Source organism: Vigna angularis, chromosome 7, assembly GCF_016808095.1.
Source record: "Vigna angularis cultivar LongXiaoDou No.4 chromosome 7, ASM1680809v1, whole genome shotgun sequence".
Lineage (NCBI taxonomy): Eukaryota > Viridiplantae > Streptophyta > Magnoliopsida > Fabales > Fabaceae > Vigna > Vigna angularis.
This window is the reverse complement of record NC_068976.1, coordinates 10,148,507-10,176,365: the sequence shown is the minus strand read 5'-3', so window position 1 is coordinate 10,176,365 and position 27,859 is coordinate 10,148,507. Positions and strand designations below refer to the sequence as shown.

The following is a 27,859-nucleotide window of genomic DNA, read 5'->3' as shown; positions in this document are numbered from 1 at the left end:
AAAATTGCATAACTTTAAAAGATTAAAAGATTAAATTTGTAATTAAAATTTGAGGGGAACAAAATTGTCCATCAGTTAACTTATATAGATTAAAATTGAATTTAAGCTCGTATCTTATTTTTGAAAAAATAAATTTAAATAAAATGTTGTATTTGGACAACCGATACTAGAGGATTTAGTAAAGGGGGGTTTTGTTTTTTTTGTTTTTTTTTTCTATGCGGCGTGATGAAGAAATCCAATGCTACGGGAGAGTAACGAAAGCATAGAAATTAAGAGAAACTGAGGTGCCTTATGGAGAAGAAGAATTGGAGGGATTAAATTTCTAGGGTTCGCGACATTCATTTTGGAGTGGTGAGCGAGTCTCTAAATTGGGCGAATAGTTGAGAGTTTGGGGGGACCAAAACAAATATTCTGGAAAGTCTAAGAGTGAGAGAGAGAATTTACGAGGCACGGGTAGCAAGTTGGGGAGGTTGTTCGAGTGGAGTGTCGAACGCATGAGGCTGCGGAAATTGGTGGAAAGAGTTGAGCAGTGAGGAAAAGCTAATTTTCCAGATATGGGGAGCTAACTTGTATGTATTGTTGTTGACGGTTTGAATGCCCAATTCTTGACGGAATACGACCTTGATGGATAACTTGTGATCTGAAATTGGTTTGTTGGTTTCAAAACGGATTGGTTTGGTTATTTTTTTTTCGCTCTTTGTGTATTATGAGAATAAATTGGTAATTAGGCTTAAATGCTTATAACCTTTCCATTCAACTGTGTTTGCCTCATTAGAGAACGCCTCAAGGAGCTTCGAATCCAACTCCGACCGGTCTACTCAGTCATTTCCTCGGAGTGTCTTTCATTTTCAATTATGTTCCATGAATTACATCAAAGCATGTTCGAGGAAAAACGGAATTTTGACATTGCAAAAACGACACTTTCAGGTCGATGCTTCCATCATCAAGACAGGCTTCGATCCCAACACGTATCGTTTCAACTTTCAAGTAAAGAATCATCTCCTACATGGGGATTTGGGTGCAGCACGCAAACTGTTTGACAAAATGCCTCACAAGAACATCATCTCCACCAACACTATGATCATGGGTTACTTAAACTCTGGCAATCTTTCCACTGCTAGGAGCTTGTTTGATGGCATGGTTGAACGCTCGGTTGTTACCTGGACAATGCTCATTGGTGGCTACGCTCAGAACAATAAGTTCCGCGATGCTTTCGGTCTCTTCGCTGATATGTGTAGGCACGGCTTGGTTCCGGATCATGTCACCTTGACGACTCTCTTATCTGGGTTCACTGAGTTTGAAAGTGTCAATGAAGTCGCACAAGTGCAAACCCATGTTGTCAAATTGGGGTATGATTCCACCCTCACGGTTTGCAACTCGTTGCTTGATTCTTACTGTAAGACGCGTAGCCTAGGTTTGGCTTGTCACCTCTTCAAGCATATGCCGGAGAGAGATAATGTAACTTTCAATGTGTTGTTGACGGGGTACTCCAAAGAGGGCTTCAATCATGATGCTATCAACCTGTTTTTCAAGATGCAGAATTTGGGGTTCAATCCCACTGAGTTTACTTTTGCTGCGGTTTTAACTGCAGGCATACAATTGGATGATATAGAATTTGGGCAACAAGTTCACAGTTTTGTGGTGAAGTGTATGTTTGTGTGGAATGTGTTTGTGGCTAATGCTTTGCTTGATTTCTACTCCAAGCATGACCGTGTTGCTGAAGTGAGGAAGCTTTTTTATGAAATGCCAGAGGTGGATGGTATCTCTTACAATGTGATCATCACTTATTGTGCATGGAATGAAAGAGTGGAGGAATCGCTTGAACTTTTCAGGGAATTACAGTTTACAAGATTTGACAGGCGGCAATTCCCATTTGCAACCTTTTTGAGCATTGCCGCAAATGCTTTGAACCTGGAAATGGGTAGGCAAATCCATTCCCAGGCAATTGTAACAGATGCCATTTCAGAAATTCTGGTTGGGAATTCTTTGGTTGACATGTATGCTAAATGTGACAAATTTGGGGAAGCAAATAGGATTTTTGTTGATATGGCTCATCAAGGTTCAGTTCCATGGACAGCCTTGATCTCGGGTTATGTTCAGAAGGGGCTCCATGAAGACGGCCTAAAGCTATTTGTTGATATGCAAAAAGCCAAAATACGTGCTGACTCGGCCACTTACGCCAGTATCTTAAGAGCTTGCGCAAATCTAGCTTCACTAACACTGGGAAAACAGTTACACTTACATATAATCAGGTCTGGATGCATTTCAAATGTATTTTCTGGGAGTGCACTGGTTGACATGTATGCAAAATGTGGATCCATAAAAGAAGCACTTCATATGTTTCAAGAGATGCCTACGAGGAACTGTGTTTCTTGGAATGCACTGATTTCAGCTTATGCACAAAACGGAGACGGTGGCCATGCTATTAGATCATTTGAACAAATGGTTCATTCAGGTCTGCAACCAAATTTGTCAGAGCGGCTGCAGCGGAATGGTTAGCGTGGAATAACAAACCAAGAGGGGGGGGGGGGGGGGGTGAATTGGTTCTTACTTAAAAACGTGTGCCTTAAAAATTTCTACTCAATTTATCTTACTTAGCAATTAATAAAACAATTAAATAGAGTAAGATAGAGAGAAATTTGCACAGTTGATTTTATCCTGGTTCGGATCTTACCAATCCTACGTCCAGTCGCTTATCTCAAAACAAGATAAACAATTTCACTATCACAAAACAATTACAAATTATAATTACACAAATACAATTTGTAAAGGTTTAGAAAACACCTCTCTTGATGCCACAAGAGATGAACCAACACTTCCTTTGAGTCTTCACAAAGGATGAAACACTTCCTCCGAATACTTCACGAAGGATGAACTTCCTCTTCCAAACACCTCCTCAGACAAACTAAGGATGAACCGGCTATCTCCTCTGTCACCGTAGCAGCACTTCACCAGCTCCACAGACACGAGTTTCACAAGCCGAACAATAGCTCACAGATCTTAAGAGTTTCAGAGTTTTAGAGCACAAGGGAAGAGATTCTCAAGTTTTGTTAAGTTCTCTTGAGAGAAAATGAGAGTCTATTTATAGACTTCTCAAAAAGGCTCTTCCATTTTCGTTTGCAGCCTTTCTGACTGTGTTAATCGATTAGCTACAGTGGTTAATCGATTAACACCCCAACGGATAGTTCAACGTCTCAAAAAACGGCTAGTTTTTCAAACGGTAACTATGTTAATCGATTAACAGCCCTTGTTAATCGATTAACGTTAATCGATTAACACTGAAATGCTGTGCTTCGCCATTTGCCTCTGGAACAATCGATTAACGCCCTCTGTTAATCGATTAACCCCCTTGTTAATCGATTAACACTGCACAGATTTTGCTCTTGATTTATTTTTACATCACTTTTGAATACATACAAGAAACTACTAATTTTCCTATGTTCATACAATTTTTTACAAGAGGTTACAAGTCTTCAAAGATCATTCTTCATGAGTCTTGTTTGTTCTTGACTTGATTTGGACATCATCAAAACTTCATCTTCATCATTTTGCTAACAAAATTCGGTCTCTTCGCTGATATGTGTAGGCACGGCTTGGTTCCGGATCATGTCACCTTGACGACTCTCTTATCTGGGTTCACTGAGTTTGAAAGTGTCAATGAAGTCGCACAAGTGCAAACCCATGTTGTCAAATTGGGGTATGATTCCACCCTCAAGGTTTGCAACTCGTTGCTTGATTCTTACTGTAAGACGCGTAGCCTAGGTTTGGTTTGTCACCTCTTCAAGCATATGCCGGAGAGAGATAATGTAACTTTCAATGTGTTGTTGACGGGGTACTCCAAAGAGGGCTTCAATCATGATGCTATCAACCTGTTTTCAAGATGTAGAATTTGGGGTTCAATCCCACTGAGTTTACTTTTGCTGCTGTCAACACCCAATTTTGTCCGGGTACGTTAAATAAAATAAAAAAAATGTGTGTCAGAATGTGTATCTTTTCTCTTTGTTTTCATTTTTATTTTCATCATCATTTTTAAGAATAAAAATCAAATAAAAAGTATATTAAGTCTTTTCTGTCTTAATTTTATCTTTATTTCATATTTTTATTTTTATTAACTTTATTTTACTTTAGTTTTCATTTTTATAAAAATCAAAATTATACAAAATACAAAAATAGAAAAATACAAAAAATTTATAAAAAATAAAAGAAAAACGAAGTGGCTCGTTGACAGCGCTCAGAGCGCTCGTCCTGAGCGCTCGTACAGAGCGTTCGTCCTAAGCGTTCGTCCTAAGCGCTCGTACAGAGCGCTCGTCTTGAGCGCTCGTCTGGGTGCTCGCCCTAAGCGCTCGCCTGAGAGCTCGTTCCCCTGCTGCGAGAACGTTCGTCCTTTCTCTTCTACCTTTCGTCCTCAGCGCTCGTCCCCGATTTTGGAGCGCTCGTCCTGAGCGCTCGTCCACCTCAACCCTCTGAGTGCTCGTCCTGAGTTCTTTGAGCGTTCGTTCTCTTGTTGAGAGAACGTTCGTCCTATTTCTCTTCTACCATTCGTCCAGAGCGCTCGTCCTGAGCGCTCGTTCACAGCACCCCTTCTCAACGCTCATTCTGAGCGCTCGTCCACCTCACCCCTCAGACAACGCTCGTCTTGAGCGCTCGTCCACCTCACCCCTCAGATACCGCTAAACCCCAATGCTCGTCTTGAACGCTCGTCCGGAACGTCCGTCCTAATTCACTTCTACCGCTCGTCCTAATTTTCCTCTACCGCTCGTCCTAATTTTCCTCTACCGCTCATCCAAGTCACGCCTTATACCGTTCGTCCTCTATGAACAATCGTTTGTTATTGACCATGATCTTTACCGTTCGGTTAAGTATTAATTTGGTGACGCTCGTTCGGGATTTCATTTGATCGATGTGAGTTTACAACCGTTTGTTTTAATCGTTAAATTAGTACCATTCGGTCATGATTGAGACGATCGTCCAGAACTTGTTCGACCAAGATTTAAAACGTTCGTCCAATTTGTTTATTAGCAACGTTCGTTTTTGACGTTGCTTATACTCAAAGAACGAGCGTTCATAGTTAGCTTGCGGTCTCATAAACTCGAGCGTTCGTTTTCTGTTGGATCAGTGATCGTATGCGAGCGTCCATGTGTAGCGATCGGCGTTAATTTTTACTCGAGTACGCGTTCGACCTGTTTGTTTTTACCATGTGAACGTTCGGTCTGTGTGTTAAATGGTTAGTACGTTCGGTCATGTTAGGCTAACGGACGTTCGTTCTCGGTAGTTTTTGGCCGAACGTTTAGAAGGGTCGTGTTACGTTTTAAAATTTGTTTGAACTTTACACCGAAGTTCCCACCTTCAGCTGTCCTGTGCAGATTCCTCTGCCCCTCTTCCAGCACTGTAAAGTGGTCCTTTTACCATGACAATTGTTCTTTACACATCAGAACAGGGGATTCAAAAAGAAAAAAGAACAGCACTATCTCCAGATCATCATCCTCATTTTCCAACCTCGGGATATTCATCTCGAACACCACCTCCAACATCTATCTCTTCCCGAGAGCTCATCGTTATCCTCAGCTTGGTACCACCTCCAGGATTCATCTTCAACCTATCCTCACGGCCTTCATCTCCAACACCTCTTTATCCTCTCAATGAGCAATTCGTGCTATCCTCCGTTGCTTCATCACCTTTCCATCCTTTTGTTCCATCCATCAAGTACCCATTCGAAACCAATAAACCAATGTTTTTTTGAACCTGTAACCAGAGAGCATCAACATCCATAAGAACCTGTAACACTGTTGATCAAATTCGGCAAGTGTACCGAATCGTTCAAGTAATAAACCGGTAAGACCGGGTATCGTTTTCCCAAGAGACTCGTAATACTAGAGAATTGTGCGATTAACAACTCATATAGACTCAAGAACATAACATCAATTTACAGAACAAGTGCAGAAACATAAATTGATACATAATTACAAGGTTGGACTTTGGTATTGAGGGCACTTGGAAATGGAAAAGACTAGAAATGGTATGAAATGACATTGCTAAGGTTAGTTTTCACCAATGCACGCTTGTGTATAACCAATTTTATCTCCTCTCTATCAATTTACTAAAGTCAATCCACTAAAACACTCTAGCCCCAATCCCTTAGGTGAAAGAGCCTAGGTTATCCCTATTAAACTCCAATTCCTTGGACAATCTAACAAGCAAACCCGCATTAAAGAGCTAGGATCTTAAGACAACATGTGAATCATCTTCCATCCCTAGAATCAATGACCACAAGGACTCTTGTTTCAGTTCTAGGTTCCATCTTACGTCCCCATAATCCATGAAACCCCAAAATCAAGTCATGAACATTCCTATTACATGCAAGCTTTAAGATTGGAAACAAGAATACTAGCAATTGATAGAAAAGGCATATATATAATCAAATCAATCATCCATTACACAAGAATCCATAGGCTACAACAATCCCTAACAAAACGAATCTGGTTCTCCACTTCCATGGAGAATCCTAAAGCTTACAAACATGGAAGATGGAAGAAGAAGGAGACCCAACGGAAGAGGAGGAGATGTTCCCACAAGCTCCTCACGCCCTCCATTAGCTCCAGCCGTGAAATCGCACCTCCAAAGAACCAAAGACCCCAAGCCCTTCGCGTTCCAGGGTTAAATAAAGCGTTTCTGCCACATCAGCAAAAAGTCGCGCCCGGCGGCCCGACAGACCGGCGCCCGGCGCGCCATGGGTCAGCTACCTCACGCCCGGCGCCGCCCAGGTCAGTAGGCGCCCGGCGTGAGTCTCTGCAGCAGCATTGTGTTTTCTTCTATTTTGTGCAGATCTGCTTGCTTCTGTGGTTAGTTCAGCTTTATACTTTTCGTGGAGGTTCTTCCAATCATTGTATTACTACAAAATAAAGGGATTATAGATGAAATATCATCAATGTAGCCTAAAACACATTTATTCATGAAACTAAGATAAAAGAGAGGATTTAGCAAGTTACAAGCTAGAAAGGAGTTGATTTTGCTCTTAAATTCATGCTTAGATAATGGTGAGAATTAGCATTATCAAACACTCTTTTCAGATTCAAGATTTCTTTCATTTTCAGTTTCTTGTAACTCATTTAGGAATGAAAATACAAGGCAGTATCTACTCTCGTCCTTTTCAATTTCGTCCATCGGCCAGCCCCTCTCAGATGTCCACCCTTTCTGTTCTAGAATTCATCAGATTCATCCCCATTTTTCTCACTGGATCACCACGCACCCACGGACAAACCCATCACTGAGAACATCACCATCCAGCATACCACACGCACAGAAGGATGCCCACAGTATGAAGATGAAGACAAGATGGAGGGGCCCTTACCCTATTTGCTCACGCCCAAGGACTGTTGCTCAGCATGCAATGGAATGTGTACTCACGGATTATTTCTGAACAGGAGGAGAGGCTCACGGATTGGTTTCTGGACAGGAGAGGCTCACGGGTTTTGAAGTTTTTTTTATAAAAATTGTTTCTTCTTCACTCATCAGGGGAACCGAGCTGGACGCCAGTTACTTCACCCATCACCATCCTAGCCAGCAAGCTTATCTTTCATCTCCGGCCATCTTTCTTCACCCTTATACCATTTCACGGCTAAATACCCATCCTCCATATTCACTCATGGCCATCACCTTCGTCTTCATCCCTCTCTTTTCCATATTCATCTTTGAACCAAAACCTCTAAACAACCCATGATCTTCATCCCTTACCTTTTCGTTTCCACCTCTCGGCTAATCCCTATCGTCATCCTTTCTTTTCTTCATGTCACGGCTTAACCTCAATATCAGAGATACCAATTCATCACATGAGACACTAATCTAAAGGGACAATCTGAAAACCAACCCACCTTCACCACCAATGGAAACCCGAATCCAATCTTTCATCAAAGCGTGATCTGCAGCTCACCCTTCCCATGCATCTAACAAATCAATTGAGATCCGAATCAACACCCAAACAGAAAACCAAGATTGAAAGTGTAAACTAAAAATAATAATCTCAAATCATCTCTGGCTTGCAAGCTTGATGGAGGTGTTTGCAGAACCCCACGGTGTGCGGTGGAGGAACTCTTCCCTGGGTGGCTGGATTGAGGCGCGACAATGGCGTGGTGACCGGTCCGGAGAAGCGGTAACACGGCGGCCTGGGTGGTTGTTTAGGCGGTGGTTGGGGCATGGCCGTGAGGGAAAAAAGAGGGAGAAAGCAGTGGTGCTGATTGGTGGAAGGCGGACAGTGGCGGCCCTGGTTGGGTGGCATCAGCCACGACTCACGGTGATCGGGTTTCCCCAGGTGGCGGAAGCATGACGATTTCCAGAGAAGCAGAGGCGCGGCTGAGGTGAAACCCCTCCCTGGATGGCCAGATCGAGGCGCCGGTGTCGAGGGCTAGAACGGGATCGGTGGCTGGATTGGGGCTCGGCAGTGGCGGCAGTGGCCGGATCTGACGGTGCGGCCCGTGACAGTCTCGGAGGCGACGACAGCCAGTATCAATCCGGCGCAAACCCCCCGCGCGAGAAGAAGAGAAAGGGAGCTTGGAGCAGCGGCCGGCGATGGTCTCGTCCATGGACATCGGAGGTGGCGACGACGCTAGCTGGATTGCGGTGGCCGTTTCCGGTTGGGACGTCGGCGAGCTGCTGGGAGAAGAAAGAGACCTGGGGCAGCCTTTGTTCTTGGCAAAGTGAACCAGCCTAAAAAACAAAAGAACAAAAAAAGAGAAAGGCAAAAATTAACATTTCTCCTTCCAGCACCCCTTTCATTTGGGCTTAAGCCTTTCTGACCGTAAAGAAATAAAAAAAGAAAAGAATTGGATTTAACACACATTTCAGGATGTACCTCCAAATTTCGTCCTTACACCCGTGGCAGATGCAAAGTTGGAAAAGAGGATTTTGGCCCAATTAAAGGAACCTCAGCATGCATCCATGGTTTCATCTCTACCCCTATTTTTTTGTTGGGCTTTTTCTCTTGTTTTATTTTCATGCTTTGGTTGTGTTTTATTTTTGTTTTATTTTATTATTTAATTTTTATTGCATGCAACCCCTTGTATGATAATCCCACACCCCTTTGTTTTATTTGTGTCTATTAGATTTTATTTGTTTTGTTTTTACATAATAATCATAAAAAATAAAAATAAATAAAATCCAAAAAACACGTTTTAAAGGTTTAGGCACATGTGTGATCGCACGCATCGTCTTTGTGCCAAAAACCTTCTCTCTTTCTTAAATAAAAATCCAAAAACACGTTTTAAAGGTTTAGGCACATGTGTGATCGCACGCATCGTCCTTGTGCCAAAAAACCTCTTCTCTTTTTTAAACAAAATCTCAAAAATACGTTTTAAAGGTTTAGGCACATGTGTGATCGCACGCATCGTCCTTGTGCCAAAAACCTTCTCTCTCTTTCAAATAAAAACAAAAAATATGTTTTAAAGGTTCAGGCACACGTGTTATCGCACGCATCGTCCTTGTGCTAAAAACCTTTTCTGCTTGTTTTATAAAAATACAAAAAAATATAAAATCTTCAAAAACCAAAAATATCCACAACTTCTAACAACAATCAATATTGTGAGCCAGAACTACGTGATCCTTGATTCTCCATCAAAAGTGGAGATACGTAGGAGCAAGGCCAGTCCTTGTCAGGTTCACCTTCCCAAAAATCCAAAATCATTTCTCAAACTAATCTCCCAAACAATTTCCAAATATTTTCAAACAGTTTCTAAACGAACTACGGAACCCTGATTTCTCATTCTAAATGAGAATACGTAGGAGCAAGGTAAATCCTTGTCGGGCCCAAAAAACTAAAAAATGTTGTTTGTTTCTGTAGAGTTTTATTGTAAGGGAAAGTTAAACATTTTGAAAGCCACATTCATATTCGCATATTTAGTTAAAGGTACTGCCTCAGGGCAGGCGTTGTAGGGTGCTAATACCTTCCCTACACGTAACCGACTCTCGAATTGAGAATTTCAATTTCGTAGACCTTGCCTTATCATTTTATGGTTTTTCCGTAGTTTTCCAGAATAAACTATGGTGGCGACTCCAAATCTCTAAATTTTAAAACTAGTTTTTATTTTTCGGATCGTCGTCCCGTCGCGATCCCGGTTGCGACAGATGGCGACTCCGCTGGGGATTGTCCGAAGAGAGTCAAGCCATTTAATTAGATGTGCGAATTCGATGTGGTTTTACTTTGTGTTTTTCTTCCCTTTTTCTTTATCCATGTTTGATATTTGAAATAGTTACATGTGTGTTTGTTTTGATTGTTCCATTTTGAACCCTAGGGTAGGAAACATGTTTATATCTGCCTAGGATTTTTCTGGTTGTTTTGCAGGTGAGGGTTTGGGGTGTACCATTGCATTCTCCCTTCACACACACACACTTTATGCATATCATGAGTGGGGCCCTATACCCGGGTCTGAGCGCAACTTAGAATTAGAGGGGTTGTGTAGCGGTGTCACTCTGGGATGTACTTCCTGTCTGGCTATTCCTCAAAGGACACTTGCATCGTTTGGCCGAAGAAGAAAACCGGGAAACACTTATAGATGTATTGGCTCTTCTCCTCTATGGTATCATGCTCTTTCCTAGTGTTAATAATTTTGTCAACTATGCCGCTATGAATGCATTCGTGGGATACAAAGAGCGCTATGAGAATCCAGTCACTGCCATCCCAGCTGAAGTTTATGGGACCATTAATCGTTGTTATGAGTTAAAGGAAGGAAAAATGTTATGTTCATCTCCCGTGTGAATGATGACTCCTTGAATGCCACGTGTCCCATGGATGAACTATTGCACTGGAAACCAAATATGAAAGGGGCAAATGAATGGGCGCAACTCTGTGCAAGTTTAAACGAAGAACAAGTTAAATAATGTGTTCCTTGACAACGTAGATTGTAAATTATATATCATTGCGGAAGGCACCCTAATGTACCCCTCATAGGTATCAGGTGTTGTATTAATTACAATCTTGTGTTAGCACAAAGACGATTTGGGCATCCTATGAGAGGATCGCCTAGACCTACATTTCTTGCCATGTTGCAGATCTATTATGAGGAAGGAACCTTTGTTGAAGTACTTCATCAAGTTAGGGGCAGCATTGTTCGTGCAAAAAGGGACCCCTGACCATGGACTATTGGTTGTCAACACCCAATTTCGTCCGGGTTGATTAAAATTGTCAACACCCAATTTTGTCCGGGTACGTTAAATAAAATAAAAAAATGTGTGTCAGAATTTGTATCTTTTTCTCTTTATTTTCATTTTTATTTTATCTTCATTTTTAGTTTATTTTCATACGGAGTAAAAAATCAAATAGAAATATATAATAAATATTTTCTGTTTTAATTTAATTTTATCTTTATTTCATCTTTTTATTTGTTTTGGTTTTATTTAATTTTATTTTCTTTTAGTTTTCATTTTTTTATTTTTATAAAATCAAAAAAAATTTATACGAAAATAAAAATGCATAAAATAGAAAAGTAAAAATATATAAAAAAAATATATAATAATAATAAAAAAGATGCCACGGTGGCTTCCTGATCTTTTCAGAGAAGGTGCTTTCCCGCCTCAAGCCACCTGCATGCAGCTTTCCAGCCAAGGCAGCCACTACCGTTTGCCTCCATGACAGCCACTACCGTTTGCCTCCCACTGATGCTCTGCCAGATTCCATTCTGCCCATCTTGCACCTCTGAAAAATTCCTTTGGCACCACTACAACACGTGAAGAAAGGGGATCCAGATGCTCCAACATCGATCATCTGGATATCACTGGAGAATTATTTTTTTTCCAAGGGGCAGAGAGCCGTAACTACCAAAAAAAAAAGCTCACGATTCTTCATCCTGACCTGAGGCTTTTCTAACTAAAAGGGATCATTTCCCATCAATCATCATTTTTATCTATTTGTCATGGCCGAATTCTAAAGGGGATTCACACCAAGGACACGACGTTAGGGAGGCCATCCGAGAGGTTCAAGAGACATCAGAGGGGACTCAGCCAAAGGAGAGAATACCTTACGGGAAGGAAGGAAAGGACCGAAGTGCGTGTACGCGGGTTGAAGGAGAGAGGAGAGATCACCGGAGACGAAGCTGACTAAGGCAAGCAGAGCTCCAAGAGGTAAGCACACCTTACTCGTGTAAACATAGTCATGTAAACTTGCTGCACTATGTTTCATTTTATGCTTGAAGTTGCTTTGCTTGAGTATGTATTATGGTAGGAGTCTTCCCCTGTCTCCGTTCTACATTCTCACCAAAACTTTCACCTAAGCACCCCTGCACATTGGAACTCTAAAAAATCCTTTTGGAGTTTTTTCTGTTTCACGACCACCGAGCATCACGAGCTCTCCCATTTCCCACAGCCACATTTGAACGTCCGACACCACCTCCATTATCTTCAACCATGTTCACTTCAGCCATATCCACCTGCCACGGTCACCTGATACTACGATCGTCATCATTAAACACCGCCAACATCCACCAACCATTATATACAATCACATACCTCATCCGTCCTGACACCCACGGCCACCGTTAACGTCTCACGGCCCACGTCACCATCTTCATCCTTTTTCTTCTTTCATTTTTCCATCACCCTCATATCCGTCCATATACCTCACGACCAAGCACCCATCCTCCATATTCACACGCTCACAGATATACCACTAACACCACTCGTATACGCGGCCAACATCCAGCAGCCTTCATCTCCTTCGATCATCTCTTAACACCCAAAAACTCTTTTCCACCGTAACCACCTCAACCTTTTGCCTCTCACCACTTCCATCATCATCACTCTCATCTCCCCAACATCTCTAACATCACTTCTACTTTCACCACTTTCATCTGTCAAAACCCGAACATAAAAATGGAAAATAGGAAATAGAGAATAGGAGGGTCCATCAGCGGCGGTTTCCAAGGCTGGCGGCGTCGCGGTTGGGAATGGATTTGGGGCTTGCCGCCGACGGCCAGAACGGCTTCCAAGGCTGACAGCGTCCCGGCGGTATTTGGGGCTTGCCGGCGACGCAGGAAGTGGTGGCACGAGTGGCTGGGTCGACGGTGGGAAGAGAAGGAGAGGGACCAGAAGCAATTAGCGGTGGTCTGCTTGGAGGAGGCGGTGGCCAGAACTGCTCCGACAGGCGTGAACGGCATCGCCGGCAGTGGGCCTGGTGGTGTTGAGCGTCGTCGGGGAAGCTTCGGATGAAGTAGGGGTCCTCTCGCGGCGGCTGGGACGTGGGCCCCGTTAAGGGGAAAAGATAATGTTCATGCAAATGGTTTGAACTTGGAGGAACCCTAATGGATTTTTCTGAGTTGGGAATAAAGGCTTCGGGCCATATCCCTCTTCCTGGCACACACCAATTTCACGTTTGCACCCCCCTCTGTTTGGGTCGAAGCCCATTCCGTCTCTACAAACCAAAGGAGCCCAAATTTTGTTCTGCACCCCGTTTCTCATTAGGCACCCCCGCCATTTGTTTTGTTTTTATCACTTATTTATTTTTATTTATTTATTTTGTTCTCTTATTTATCTTATTCTAATTGTTTTTTTATTTTTTTTTATTTTTTTATTTTTTTTTATTTTTGTCGTTGTTACCGTTATTATTTATTTTTATTTATTTTAAATATCTATTTATTTTAAAACGCCTATTTAGTAATATATAAAAATAAAATATATATATATATATATATATATATATATATATATATAAATTTTACAAAAAATACGTTTTAAAGGTTTAGGCACATGTGTGATCGCACGCATCGTCCTTGTGCCAAAAACCTTTTCTCTTTCTTCAAAATGCCAAAAATACGTTTTGAAGGTTTAGGCACATGTGTGATCGCACGCATCGTCCTTGTGCTAAAAACCTTTTTCTCTCTTTTAAATAAAATTACAAAAAAAATGTCTTAAAGGTTTAGGCACATGTGTGATCGCACGCATCGTCCTTGTGCTGAAAACGTTTTCTCTTTCTTAAATAAAAATACCAAAAAAAACGTTTTAAAGGTTTAGGCACATGTGTGATCGCACGCATCGTCCTTGTGCTAAAAACCTTTTCTACTTGTTTGATAAAAATATAAAAACATGAAAAAGTCGTGTGAGTGCTCGTGCGATCGTACGCATCAGCCTAGTACTCATTACGCAAACAATAAGAGAAAAAAAAGTCGTGTGAGTGCTCGTGTGATCGTACGCATCAGCCTAGTACTCATTACGCAACATAATAAGAGGAAAAGTCGTGTGAGTGCTCGTGCGATCGTACGCATCAGCCTAGTACTCATTACGCAAAACAATAAGAGGAAAAAGCCGTGTGAGTGCTCGTGCGATCATACGCATCAGCCTAGTACTCATTACGCAAAAATTTAAATATTATACAATAGAAAATACAAAAAAGGTTTAATCCTTTACTACATCCCTATTTATGTACGAATTTCTCAATTGGGTCCTCGTTTTTTAAAGTGTATCAAAATGGTCCTTAATTTTGAAAATTGATATCAATTGAGTCCTTTCCGTTAAGTTGGCTAAAAGGTGTTAAAAAAATTGATGAGTGGATGCTGAGATGACGAACGAACGTTCGTTCACCAGCGAACGAACGTTCGTTCACCAGCGAACGAACGTTCGTTCACCAGCGAACGAACGTTCGTTCACCAGCGAACGAACGCTCGTTCGCGCTCGTCCACCAACGAACGAACGCTCGTCGACCTCTTACTGCTGGACGACCGTTCGTTCGGTGGTTGACGAGCGTTCGTTCGCTGGTGAACGAGCGCGAACGAGCGTTCGTTCGTTGGTGAACGAACGTTCGTTCGCTGGTGGACGAACGTTCGTTCGTCATCTCAGCATCCACTCATCAATTTTTTTAACGCCGTTTAGCCAACTTAACGGAAAGGACTCAATTGATATCAATTTTCAAAATTAAGAACCATTTTGATACACTTTAAAAAACGAGGACCCAATTGAGAAATTCGTACATAAATAGGGATGTAGTAAAGGATTAAACCTACAAAAAATATAAAATCTTCAAAAAAACCAAAATATCCCATTTTCAAAACAACAAACGATATTCCTGGCCAGAACTACGTGATCCTTGATTCTCCACCAAAAGTGGAGATACGTAGGAGCAAGGCCAGTCCTTGTCAGGCTCACTTTCCCAAAAATCCAAAATCATTTCTCATCAAAATTCCCAAACAATTTCCAAAATCATTTCTCAAACAGTTTCTAAATGAACTACGGAACCCTGATTTCTCATTCTGAATGAGAATACGTAGGAGCAAGGTCAATCCTTGTCGGGCCCAAAAAACTAAAAAATATTGTGTGTTTCTGTAGAGTTTTTATTGTAGAGGAAAGTTAAACATTTTGAAAACCACATCACATTCGCATATTTAGTTAAAGGTACTGCCTTAGGGCAGGCGTTGTAGGGTGCTAATACCTTCCCTACACGTAACCGACTCCCGAATTGAGAATCTCAATTTCGTAGACCATGTCTTATACATTTTATGGTTTTTCCGTAGTTTTCCAGAATAAACTATGGTGGCGACTCCAAATCTCTAAATTTTCAAACTCGTTTTTTTTATTCTTCGGATCGTCGTCCCGTCGCGATCCCGGTTGCGACAGATGGCGACTCCACTGGGGAGTCAGAGAGTCAAGCCATTTAATTAGATAAGCGAATTCGATGTGGTTTTACTTTGTGTTTTTCTTCCCCTTTTTTTTTCTTTATCTATGTTTGATATTTGAAATAATTGCAGGTGTGTTTGTTTTGATCGTTCTATTTTGAACCCTAGGGTAGAAAACATGTTTATATCTGCCTGGGATTTTTCTGGTTGTTTTGCAGGTGAGGGTTTGGGATGTACCATTGCATTCTCCCTTCACACACACACATTATGCATTATCATGAGTGAGGCCCTATACCCGGGTCTGAGCGCAACTTAGAATTAGAGGGGTTGTGTAGCGGTGTCACTCTGGGATGTACTTCCTGTCTGGCTATCGTGAGAACCCCAGCCAGAGTCTGTTCTATCATTTGTGTCTCCACATCTAGTTGATTACTCTGACTGTTGTGGAGAAACAGTGAAAAGAGCCATAGCTCTGGTGACCTTAATTTAAGCATTAGGGAGCTATCCTTGTGAGTGCATATATTTGGCCTTAGAACCTTAAGTCATTCAACCTTCGATTAGGGCACGAAGGGAGATGTGTGTTGTCTTATAACCGTTTTTTAATTAAACACATTGTATATACCATATGTCATTACGCGTCTTTCTCATGTTTTGTTTTATAGTCTTGTTGTTGGTCCTAGGTAGGAAGTTATAAATTTGTGACTAAGCCGTTGAGGTAAAATGGAAATTAACATGACATTTGAAGTTGACTGGCCTTCAAGTTTAAACATTTTAAAGGAAAGGATAGCCATTAAAGCGGAGGAAGGAAATATGGATGGTCTGAGAGAACTAAGGCATCCCAAAAGGATGCATTCAAGAAGGAGTATGTGAATTTGTTGAGCCTATTAGGGGGGGAGGTCCAAACATCAGCAATTACTACTTTAGCCAAGTACTATGATCCACCACTGAGGTGTTTCACTTTTCGGGATTTTCAATTAATGCCAACAGTGGAAAAATTCGAGCAAATTTTAAATATACCTCTGGAGGGAAAAGCTTCATACAACTACCTGGAGTAATATGTCCATGTTCTTGCAACTATCAAGGATCATGAAAGTACACCCTATGATGCTGGAGAGCAAGTTCACAATCAAGGACAAAGTGAGGGGCCTTCCTCAAAGGATACTTGCATCGTTTGGCTGAAGAGGAAAACCGGGAAACACTTATAGATGTATTGGCTTTTCTCCTCTATGTTATCATGCTTTTTCCTACTGTTAATAATTTCGTCAACTATGCCGCTATGAATGCATTTGTGGGATACAAAGAGTGCTATGAGAATCCAGTCACTGTCGTCCTAGCTGGAGTTTATGGGACCCTTAATCATTGTTATGAGCTAAAGGGGGGAAAATGTTATGTTGTCTACCAGTGTTGTATATATGGTTCATCTTCCGTGTGAGTGACGACGCCTTGAATGCCACGTGTCCCATGGATGAGCTATTGCACTGTAAACCAAATGTGAAAGGGGCAAATGAATGGGCGCAACTCTGTTCAAGTAAACGAAGAACAAGTTAAATGGTGTGTCCCTTGGCAGCGTAGAGTGCAAATTATATATCATTGCGGGAGTCACCCTAATGTCCCCCTCATGGGTATCAGGTGTTGTATTAATTACAATCCTGTGTTAGCACAAAGACGATTTGGGCGTCCTATGAGAGGATCACCTACACCTGCATCTCTTGCCATGTTGCAGATCTATTATGAAGAAGGGACCTTTGTTGAAGTACTTCATCAAGTTAGCAATGCTTGGGGCAACATTGTTCGTGCAGAAAGGGACCCCATACCATGGACTATCGGTGAAGGAATTCCTTACAGCCATTGGATTGCAGAGAGGGTTAGGGAGTGAAATTGCCTTTCAAGCTAATTTCTCCTAACCTAGATTATGAAAAATAATTTCATGAGGATGAAAATGAGGAAGTAAAACTGTTGAAGGCAGAACTCGAGCAAATGAAACTAGAAGATATCAATTCGACCAGTAATCTTCAAAACCTACAACATGATTATATGAATCTCAAGCAAGATAATGCGGAAAACGGCAAAGCATGCGAGGAGTGGTTAAGAAGATAAAAGCAGGAGTTGGTAGCGGTCAACATTGAGCTAACCTTGAGAGACCGAGAATATGGTATAATTGAGACATCATGGCGTGTCACGAAGGAATTGTGTGACCATTTCAAAAGGACAAGCAAAAAGCGCCAGGGGAGATGCTCAACATGCATATTAGAATGAACGAAGCCAAGCAACAGGCAAAAGCAGCGGTAACAAAACTGAAGAAGGAACGTTGGCATCGGGCCGAATCAAAGAAGAGGTGATGAATCAGACGAAGGGGTATACCGTTGAACAAGAACGCGTTACAGAAAACTGGAAGAGAAGTTTCTCACAACTAGCTTCCCTTGCAAATGATGCCATTAAAGATGTCCCTAAGATATTAGCTGATGTTGAGTCTGCATTGCCGATCTTTAACCCACCTAAGAAGGTTGAAGCTTTCCTCAATTACTGCAAGAAACTGATGAGAGAAATGAAGAATGTGATGGCTGAGGTTCGTGATAGTTGATCGTGACTTTACATACCTTACATGTGGACTGTCCTATTGACTTTGATTCATGTTAATTTCCAGATTTATACATTTGGCGATGTTTTCACATCTTTATAATTTCTTACTATGGTAATTGTGTTGCTTTGTCTTTCCATATTTTTTTCTCTTTCCATTTTTTTTCTCAATTTATTTCATCTAATGAAATTCAGTTTTAAAATAATAATATGGCTAAGTCTCCAAAACACCCTAAAGGACACGAACCAGTGGTAAAACCATGGAGAACCAAGGAAAAATTCGAGAGGGGATAAAGGCCGATATCCAACAGTTGAAGGAACAAATGAGTCAAAGCTTAGAGGCCTTGAATGCCTTACAAAGCCCTGGAGATTCGTGCGCACAACGACCACAACAAAGAGTTCCAAAGACACAAACTTTCCCTTCCTATGGTCTTCCCCCGAATTATACTCCACCCTCAGAAATGGACTTGAGACATCTTGACGCTCAAAAAAGTCAAAGGGGACACAGTTGAAGTAGGAAACGAGTTTGGGGGGCAACCGTTTGGATGGTCCTTAGGAGAATTATTGTAAGCACTAGGAGGACAAAGCCACCTGAGTTGAATAAATCTGGTCACCATGTCATCACATCAATGTTGAGGTTGTTAGGCACAAATTTGAAGAACTGTAAAAATTGTGAAAGCCATAGAAGGTGGATGAAATGCCAAGTTTGAAAATGTTGCAAAGTTTGAATAGGCTCAGATCTGATGGTACTTCCAAAATTCAAGTTTCCAGAGTTTGAGAAATATCGGGAAAGAGCTTATCCCCAAAGCCATCTATGGCAAGAAAATAATGGTTCATGCATGTGATGGAAAGTTATTAATTCTTCTGTTCTGAGAGATGGGCTGGCATTGCCTCTAATGGGAGTACTCATCTCGAACCTTGATGCATCGGCCTAGGGAGAATCCGGTGGATGGTTTTCTTGAGACAGTGCAAATATAACATGGATGAAACATCTCATAGAGCATGATAGAGAAGGAGTATGAATTATTCAAAGAATATGCCCAAGGTAGAGAGAAATTTTCTTCTCAAGTAGAACCACCTCTGAGCAACAAGAAGGTCACTACTGTACTCTACAACCATCATGAACACATGATAAGCAATGAGAGGTTGAAGGTGGAAGAGTCTCTGACAGGGTGCGGAGCTGAACCAAAGTACAGAAACGCTCGACACAAGCACACGGACAATCACCCTATGGACGACAGAGAGTACTTCACTAAGAGCACAAGTGGACGTTCGTCCAGTGAACAGAAGAGGACGCTCGTCCACAAAGAAGAAGTGGACGTTCGTCCTGTGAAGTGGACGCTCGTCCTTCAGCTAGAAGTGGACGCTCGTCCAAAATGAGGCTGCCGCTCGTCCAACCAATGAAAGCGAACGCTCGTCCTTCAGCTAGTAGATGACGCTCGTTCAAGAAGCGGACGCTCGTCCAAAGTTAGGCAGCCGTTCGTCCAAACTGAAGTGAACGCTCGTCCAGTCCAGCACAGAGAAGCGGACGTTCGTCCACCAACTGAAGAAATGGACGCTCGTCCAGCACACTGAGGTGGACGCTCGTCCAATACAGAGAATTGGACGCTCAAGTGGACGTTCGTCCACAAACTGAAGAAATGGACGCTCGTCCAGCACACACAATTGGACGCTCGTCCGTAAAACTGAGTAGAACGCCCGTCCAAGAAGTTAACGCTCGTCCATAATGGAAGTGGACGCTCGTCCTGCACGTGATCGTCCAGGGCGTTCGTCCTATAAGTGGACGCTCGTCCTTCAGGCTGAAACGGACGCTCGTCTATGCTGAAATGGACGCTCGCTCGAGCACAAATGGACGCTCGTCCAAGCGAAATAGACGCTCGTCCAAGCTGAATTTGACTCGCCTCTAACGCGCTCGTCCATCCGAACAGAAGTGGACGCTCCGCCTGCCTTTAGAAGAGAACTCTCATTGACGAGATGGAAGAGGACGCTCGTTCTCCAATGAGAAGATGATGTTCCTCGAGAGAAGCGCTCAATTGACGCTCGTCAAGATATCGGTCCGTTAAGATTTCAGTGAATTCTTGTGCGCGATTTTCCAGAGAGCTTCAAGCCCGGGCGCGAATGAGAAGGTGTCAGGCACGACGTTTGCAGATGTATCTATTTAACCTCAAAACGCGAAGGAAAAACGGGTCTTTTGGTTCATTAGAGGCGCAAATTTCATGAGAAAGATAAAGAGAAGAGCTAATTCACATTTTACTGCCTATCCTCAAATGTCGTATTAAGGAGGTTGCCAACTTCACTCCAATCCCTATGACCTATGCAGAGTTACTGCTAAATCTTCTCCGCAGTAACCTCATAGAGGTTTGTCCAACTAGGCCTACATGACCTCCGTACCCAATACATAAATGCGAGGTGTGATTATCATCGAGGAGCGCGTGGACACTCAACAGAAGCATGCAAGGCTTTCAAACATAAAATGCAATCTTTGATCAATTCAGGATTTTTTAAAAGTTTGAAGAATGTCAATTGAGCGTCGTGGCGAGGCGTGAGTTTGCCTCTGCAAATGCCATGGACAAATGAAGAGGACCCTAGTACTATCTGGGAAAGCATGGGTTATTGTAAAAGGCGACAGTGATGTCGTTTTTGCTCATGTTTTGGATTGTTTTGCTATGAGGGCTATGTGCATTGATATCATGTTTCAATCCATCACTCTTAAGGTGAATTTTTCATTACGAGGAATCCTCAAGATTTACTGGGAATCGTATCCTAATAAGGTGTCGTGGAGAATGAAAGCCGCAAAGAAAAAATCAAAACAAATTTTTTAGGTCACTTGTCTTTCTTGCAAATTGCCGAACCCTTATTCTTTTTCATACAATTAATTTTGAGTTTTACTTTAGATCTCATTTTTCGAAATTAATTTTCATTATTTTCCTTAGTTGTAAATATTTTTTAAGCCTTTCTTCATTTCGTTACGTACAAGTAATTGATTGGAAATGTTAGACTAAGTGTGTCAAATAAAAATCATAAAGGGCTAATTTATTTCATCAAGTGAGCAAACTTTACAGAGGAAAAAGGTTTGAACAGAGAGACTAATTTGAATACAAAGCCAAAATACAAAAAAACAGGGATACACAATTTTAGATCTAACAAAAAAAAACGCAAGGTTACTTTACCTTACACAAAAAAAAAACACACATAAGAGCAATAATAGTAAGGGTGTGCAGTGGTCGATCGCGGACGATCGTTAAGGTTACAGTCCAGGAAATAAACAAAAATTGAAAGCATAAAGAAAATAACAAATAAATTTTAAAATGTCCATATTACAGTCCTTATTAAATTCCGGCCACACTCGGCCAACAAAAACACCAAACAAAAAAACAACAAAACAAAAAGCAGTTCAATGGAAGAAAAACTCTCGAGCTGGTTGTGGTGGTCGAAGAGACAGCTCCGTCGAGGGAGGTCTGATATGGAATCCGCGGAACACAGGAGGCGCTGGTGGAGGGAGTTGTCGTTCATCTCTGTCATCCTCAATGATGATCGGAACAGGGAACAGGTCCAGCAGCTTTGGTGCCCTCATGACCACCCAGTCATATTCTTTAAAAAAAAAATAAAATAAAATAAAACAAAAATTGTTAATAATAGAAGAGGAAGCAAAATTCAATAAGGATACGACCAGGGTTCTTACCATACATGTAGTTCGGCAGCATAGAAAAGATGGTGCCCGTAGGGTCTATCTCCATTTAGAGGCGCCTGACCCGATTGCTATGGTTGTTGAACCAGCAATGCACGTTGTATTCGGTGGCAGAAGCGAACCCTTCCCTGGGTCACCATTTTCGAAGGAGAGAAGGAGGAGGCAGCGGTGGCCGCGAACGGGGGGGGGGGGGGTAGCGTCGGTGCGTGTGGTGGAAACGAACCCCTCCCTGGCCTGCCGGTGTCGGAGGAAGCAGCTGGGTTCAACGACGCAGCGACGAGGAGACTGGCAGAGAGTGGCGGCGTGAACGGCGGAGGGAGACCCTTCCATGGGTCGTCGTCCTTAAAGCGAGAGGAAGAACAGAGGAGTCCATGGCCGTTTGAACGACTGAGTTTTGGGTTCTTGAGTGAAATGGTAAAAATGGAAGGAACCCTAAGGGTCTCATGAACCGAAAAATGGGAAGGCCTGGGGCCTGCAGCTCTCACTAATAAGCCAAAAACAAAATCAAATAAAATAAAATAAGCTTCTCCTTCCTGCACCCCCGGTTTTCATCCGTACAGCTCATTTCATTTGGGTTTAAACCCATCCATTTCTGCAAATAAAAATAAAAAATAATTGGGCCGGACAACCAGATACTCAATGCACCTCCAGTTTCATCTTGACACCCCTGGCGGATACAAAGACAAAAAAAGGGGATTTTGGCCCAAGCTAAAAGAGCTTAAATTTTACTCCGCACGTCACTCCTGTTTTTATCTCTACATCCCTGGTTTGTTTCTCTTGTTTTATTTTTGGGCTTTTGTTTCTTTATTTTTGTTATTATTTGTTTGGTTATTAGTTTTTTACTGATGCAGCCCCTTGTATGATAACCCCAACTCCTATATATCTGGTGTTTTATTTTTGTTTATTTATTGGACTTGATTTATTTGCTGCATTTTAAAAATAAAAAAAATGACAAAAATAAATAAATAATTAAAATTACAAAAAATACGTTTTAAAGGTTTAGGCACATGTGTGATCGCACGCATCGTCCTTGTGCTAAAAACATTTTCTCTCTTTTAAATAAAATTACAAAAATATGTTTTAAAGGTTTAGGCACATGTGTGATCGCACGCATCGTCCTTGTGCTAAAAACCTTTTCTGTTTGATTCATAAGAATACCAAAAAAACATAAAATCATCAAAAAAACTAAAAAACATCCATATTTGCAAACCACAAACAATATTCCTGGCCAGAACTACGTGATCCTTGATTCTCCATCAAAAGTGGAGATACGTAGGAGCAAGGCCAGTCCTTGTCAGGTTCACTTTCCCAAAAATCCAAATTTATCCATAATCATTTTCCAAACAATTTCTCAAACAAATTTTAAAGCAGTTTTCTAAAAGAACTACGGAACCCTGATTTCTCATTCTTAATGAGAATACGTAGGAGCAAGGTCAATCCTTGTCGGGCCCAAAAAACTAAAAACGTACATTTTGTTTCTTTAGAATTTTATTTTAGGGGATAGTTAAACATTTTGAAAACCACATCATATTCGCGTATTTAATTAAAGGTACTGCCTTAGGGCAGGTGTTGTAGGGTGCTAATACCTTCCCTACACATAACCGACTCCCGAACTTAGAATCTCATTTTCGCAGACCATGCCTTCAAAAACCAAAAATATCCACAACTTCTAACAACAATCAATATTGTGAGCCAGAACTACGTGATCCTTGATTCTCCATCAAAAGTGGAGATACGTAGGAGCAAGGTCAGTCCTTGTCAGGTTCACCTTCCCAAAAATCCAAAATCATTTCTCAAACTAATCTCCCAAACAATTTCCAAATATTTTCAAACAGTTTCTAAACGAACTACGGAACCCTGATTTCTCATTCTGAATGAGAATACGTAGGAGCAAGGTAAATCCTTGTCGGGCCCAAAAAACTAAAAAATGTTGTTTGTTTCTGTAGAGTTTTATTGTAAGGGAAAGTTAAACATTTTGAAAGCCACATTCATATTCGCATATTTAGTTAAAGGTACTGCCTCAAGGCAGGCGTTGTAGGGTGCTAATACCTTCCCTACACGTAACCGACTCCCGAATTGAGAATTTCAATTTCGTAGACCTTGCCTTATCATTTTATGGTTTTTCCGTAGTTTTCCAGAATAAACTATGGTGGCGACTCCAAATCTCTAAATTTTAAAACTAGTTTTTATTTTTCGGATCATCGTCCCGTCGCGATCCCGGTTGCGACAGCTGCGGTTTTAACTGCAGGCATACAGTTGGATGATATAGAATTTGGGCAACAAGTTCACAGTTTTGTGGTGAAGTGTATGTTTGTGTGGAATGTGTTTGTGGCTAATGCTTTGCTTGATTTCTACTCCAAGCATGACCGTGTTGCTGAAGTGAGGAAGCTTTTTTATGAAATGCCAGAGGTGGATGGTATCTCTTACAATGTGATCATCACTTGTTGTGCATGGAATGAAAGAGTGGAGGAATCGCTTGAACTTTTCAGGGAATTACAGTTTACAAGATTTGACAGGCGGCAATTCCCATTTGCAACCTTTTTGAGCATTGCCGCAAATGCTTTGAACCTGGAAATGGGTAGGCAAATCCATTCCCAGGCAATTGTAACAGATGCCATTTCAGAAATTCTGGTTGGGAATTCTTTGGTTGACATGTATGCTAAATGTGACAAATTTGGGGAAGCAAATAGGATTTTTGTTGATTTGGCTCATCAAGGTTCAGTTCCATGGACAGCCCTGATCTCGGGTTATGTTCAGAAGGGGCTCCATGAAGACGGCCTAAAGCTATTTGTTGATATGCAAAAAGCCAAAATACGTGCTGACTCGGCCACTTACGCCAGTATCTTAAGAGCTTGCGCAAATCTAGCTTCACTAACATTGGGAAAACAGTTACACTTACATATAATCAGGTCTGGATGCATTTCAAATGTATTTTCTGGGAGTGCACTGGTTGACATGTATGCAAAATGTGGATCCATAAAAGAAGCACTTCATATGTTTCAAGAGATGCCTACGAGGAACTGTGTTTCCTGGAATGCACTGATTTCAGCTTATGCACAAAACGGAGACGGTGGCCATGCTATTAGATCATTTGAACAAATGGTTCATTCAGGTCTGCAACCAAATTCTTTCAGCTTCCTTAGCATTTTGTGTGCCTTAGCATTTTGTGTGCCTGCAGCCACTGTGGTCTAGTTGAAGAAGGATTACAATACTTCAACTCCATGACTCAAGTGTATAAATTTGTACCCAAAAAAGAGCATTACGCATCAATGGTTGATATGCTATGTCGCAGTGGGCGATTTGATGATGCTGAGATATTGATGGCTCGGATGCCGTTTGAACCAGATGAGGTAATGTGGACATCGATTCTCTCTATCTATATATTTAGATTGACAACTTAATTATTGGTTAATTAAAATTGCATAACTTTAAAAGATTAAAAGATTAAATTTGTAATTAAAATTTGAGGGGAACAAAATTGTCCATCAGTTAACTTATATAGATTAAAATTGAATTTAAGCTCGTATCTTATTTTTGAAAAAATAAATTTAAATAAAATGTTGTATTTGGACAACCGATACTAGAGGATTTAGTAAAGGGGGGTTTTGTTTTTTTTTGTTTTTTTTTTCTATGCGGCGTGATGAAGAAATCCAATGCTACGGGAGAGTAACGAAAGCATAGAAATTAAGAGAAAGTGAGGTGCCTTATGGGGAAGAAGAATTGGAGGGATTAAATTTCTAGGGTTCGCGACATTCATTTTGGAGTGGTGAGCGAGTCTCTAAATTGGGCGAATAGTTGAGAGTTTGAGGGGACCAAAACAAATATTCTGGAAAGTCTAAGAGTGAGAGAGAGAATTTACGAGGCACGGGTAGCAAGTTGGGGAGGTTGTTCGAGTGGAGTGCCGAACGCATGAGGCTGCGGAAATTGGTGGAAAGAGTTGAGCAGTGAGGAAAAGCTAATTTTCCAGATATGGGGAGCTAACTTGTATGTATTGTTGTTGACGGTTTGAATGCCCAATTCTTGACGGAATACGACCTTGATGGATAACTTGTGATCTGAAATTGGTTTGTTGGTTTCAAAACGGATTGGTTTGGTTATTGTTTTTTTCGCTCTTTGTGTATTATGAGAATAAATTGGTAATTAGGCTTAAATGCTTATAACCTTTCCATTCAACTGTGTTTGCCTCATTAGAGAGCGCCTCGAGGAGCTTCGAATCCAAGTCCGACCGGTCTACTCAGTCATTTCCTCGGAGTGTCTTCCATTTTCAATTTTCCGTTTATGTTCCATGAATTACATCAAAGCATGTTCGAGGAAAAACGGAATTTTGACATTGCAAAAACGACACTTTCAGGTCGATGCTTCCATCATCAAGACAGGCTTCGATCCCAACACGTATCGTTTCAACTTTCAAGTAAAGAATCATCTCCTACATGGGGATTTGGGTGCAGCACGCAAACTGTTTGACAAAATGCCTCACAAGAACATCATCTCCACCAACACTATGATCATGGGTTACTTAAACTCTGGCAATCTTTCCACTGCTAGGAGCTTGTTTGATGGCATGGTTAAACGCTCGGTTGTTACCTGGACAATGCTCATTGGTGGCTACGCTCAGAACAATAAGTTTCGCGATGCTTTCGGTCTCTTCGCTGATATGTGTAGGCACGGCTTGGTTCCGGATCATGTCACCTTGACGACTCTCTTATCTGGGTTCACTGAGTTTGAAAGTGTCAATGAAGTCGCACAAGTGCAAACCCATGTTGTCAAATTGGGGTATGATTCCACCCTCACGGTTCGCAACTCGTTGCTTGATTCTTACTGTAAGACGCGTAGCCTAGGTTTGGCTTGTCACCTCTTCAAGCATATGCCGGAGAGAGATAATGTAACTTTCAATGTGTTGTGGACGGGGTACTCCAAAGAGGGCTTCAATCATGATGCTATCAACCTGTTTTTCAAGATGCAGAATTTGGGGTTCAATCCCGCTGAGTTTACTTTTGCTGCGGTTTTAACTGCAGGCATACAGTTGGATGATATAGAATTTGGGCAACAAGTTCACAGTTTTGTGGTGAAGTGTATGTTTGTGTGGAATGTGTTTGTGGCTAATGCTTTGCTTGATTTCTACTCCAAGCATGACCGTGTTGCTGAAGTGAGGAAGCTTTTTTATGAAATGCCAGAGGTGGATGGTATCTCTTACAATGTGATCATCACTTGTTGTGCATGGAATGAAAGAGTGGAGGAATCGCTTGAACTTTTCAGGGAATTACAGTTTACAAGATTTGACAGGCGGCAATTCCCGAATGCTAGCCCCTCTCTCGTCAATTACACAACTCCAGAATCATCTGCATTCCTATCTGCTCCCGTATAAAACACATGTTATACGATTATTGCAACAAACACACGGAAATATAGGTGAGCTATTGAATAAACACAAAGCATTAATCAGAATATAATAATTATATGGAATAAACACAAAGCATTAATCAAAATATAACAATTATATTGAATAAATACAAAGAATTAATCAAAATATAACAATTAAAGTAGTACACCCATTAACACTCACTCAGGCTTAGCCTTAGTGATCCCTGTCTCAGAGACTATGATTAATTAGAACCAATACCTTTAACGTTCTATCACACAGACCAATTGTTGTCACACAAGACCAATCGTTGTCACACAATTTATATAAATATCCAATTTCCACCAAACAAGTGTTACCCAACCTTAAACCATTTTTCCATAATCCAAAGATGAAACTAGGTAACAAACATTCATTATACTAAACAAACACTCTAATGAGACCCGTCAAACATACTATAAACTTCCTTAATTCATCCAACTATATTCCGCACTAACATATACATATATATTTCAATCAAAGAAAGTTTACTTGACCAACCATACTGTTTCAGAATCAATGCTTAAACTTAGAAATCGAAATTTAAAAGAGACTCATACTGCATACCTATCCTGGCCTTGTTAAAAACCACCTACATCATCCATCAATCATATA

General features: G+C 41.3%; 3 protein-coding genes across 7 annotated transcripts; all 3 read left to right on the top strand.

The window, feature by feature from the left end:
- The first annotated feature begins 187 nt into the window (after nucleotides 1-187).
- On the top strand, nucleotides 188-2,540 carry LOC128197769 (putative pentatricopeptide repeat-containing protein At2g01510). Of its 3 annotated transcripts, none has more exons than XM_052880508.1 (2): nucleotides 188-569; nucleotides 928-2,540. In XM_052880508.1, exon 2 carries the CDS (start codon nucleotides 1,045-1,047, stop codon nucleotides 2,497-2,499), a length of 1,455 nt encoding a protein of 484 aa, XP_052736468.1. In that variant the 5' UTR covers nucleotides 188-569; nucleotides 928-1,044; the 3' UTR covers nucleotides 2,500-2,540. The 3 variants fall into 3 exon arrangements, with proteins under 3 accessions (XP_052736468.1, XP_052736466.1, XP_052736465.1); XM_052880506.1 differs by having other exon boundaries at nucleotides 189-569; nucleotides 776-2,540; XM_052880505.1 differs by having other exon boundaries at nucleotides 189-649; nucleotides 776-2,540.
- Nucleotides 2,541-11,755: 9,215 nt separating this feature from the next.
- Nucleotides 11,756-27,332, top strand: LOC108336964 (putative pentatricopeptide repeat-containing protein At2g01510). Of its 3 annotated transcripts, none has more exons than XM_052880512.1 (2): nucleotides 11,756-12,105; nucleotides 26,038-27,332. In XM_052880512.1, exon 2 carries the CDS (start codon nucleotides 26,132-26,134, stop codon nucleotides 27,209-27,211), a length of 1,080 nt encoding a protein of 359 aa, XP_052736472.1. In that variant the 5' UTR covers nucleotides 11,756-12,105; nucleotides 26,038-26,131; the 3' UTR covers nucleotides 27,212-27,332. The 3 variants fall into 3 exon arrangements, with proteins under 3 accessions (XP_052736472.1, XP_052736470.1, XP_052736471.1); XM_052880510.1 differs by lacking the exon at nucleotides 11,756-12,105 and adding an exon at nucleotides 25,058-25,196; XM_052880511.1 differs by lacking the exon at nucleotides 11,756-12,105 and adding an exon at nucleotides 25,363-25,910.
- On the top strand, nucleotides 24,154-25,038 carry LOC128197815 (putative pentatricopeptide repeat-containing protein At2g01510). Its single transcript, XM_052880619.1, has one exon. It carries the CDS (start codon nucleotides 24,154-24,156, stop codon nucleotides 25,036-25,038), a length of 885 nt encoding a protein of 294 aa, XP_052736579.1.
- Nucleotides 27,333-27,859: the final 527 nt, after the last annotated feature.

What these genes read in the sequence shown, in the direction of transcription:
- LOC128197769 (XM_052880506.1), top strand. Translation starts at nt 862, where the DNA reads ATGAATTACATCAAAGCATGTTCGAGGAAAAACGGAATTTTGACATTG.
- LOC128197815 (XM_052880619.1), top strand. Translation starts at nt 24,154, where the DNA reads ATGTTTGTGTGGAATGTGTTTGTGGCTAATGCTTTGCTTGATTTCTAC.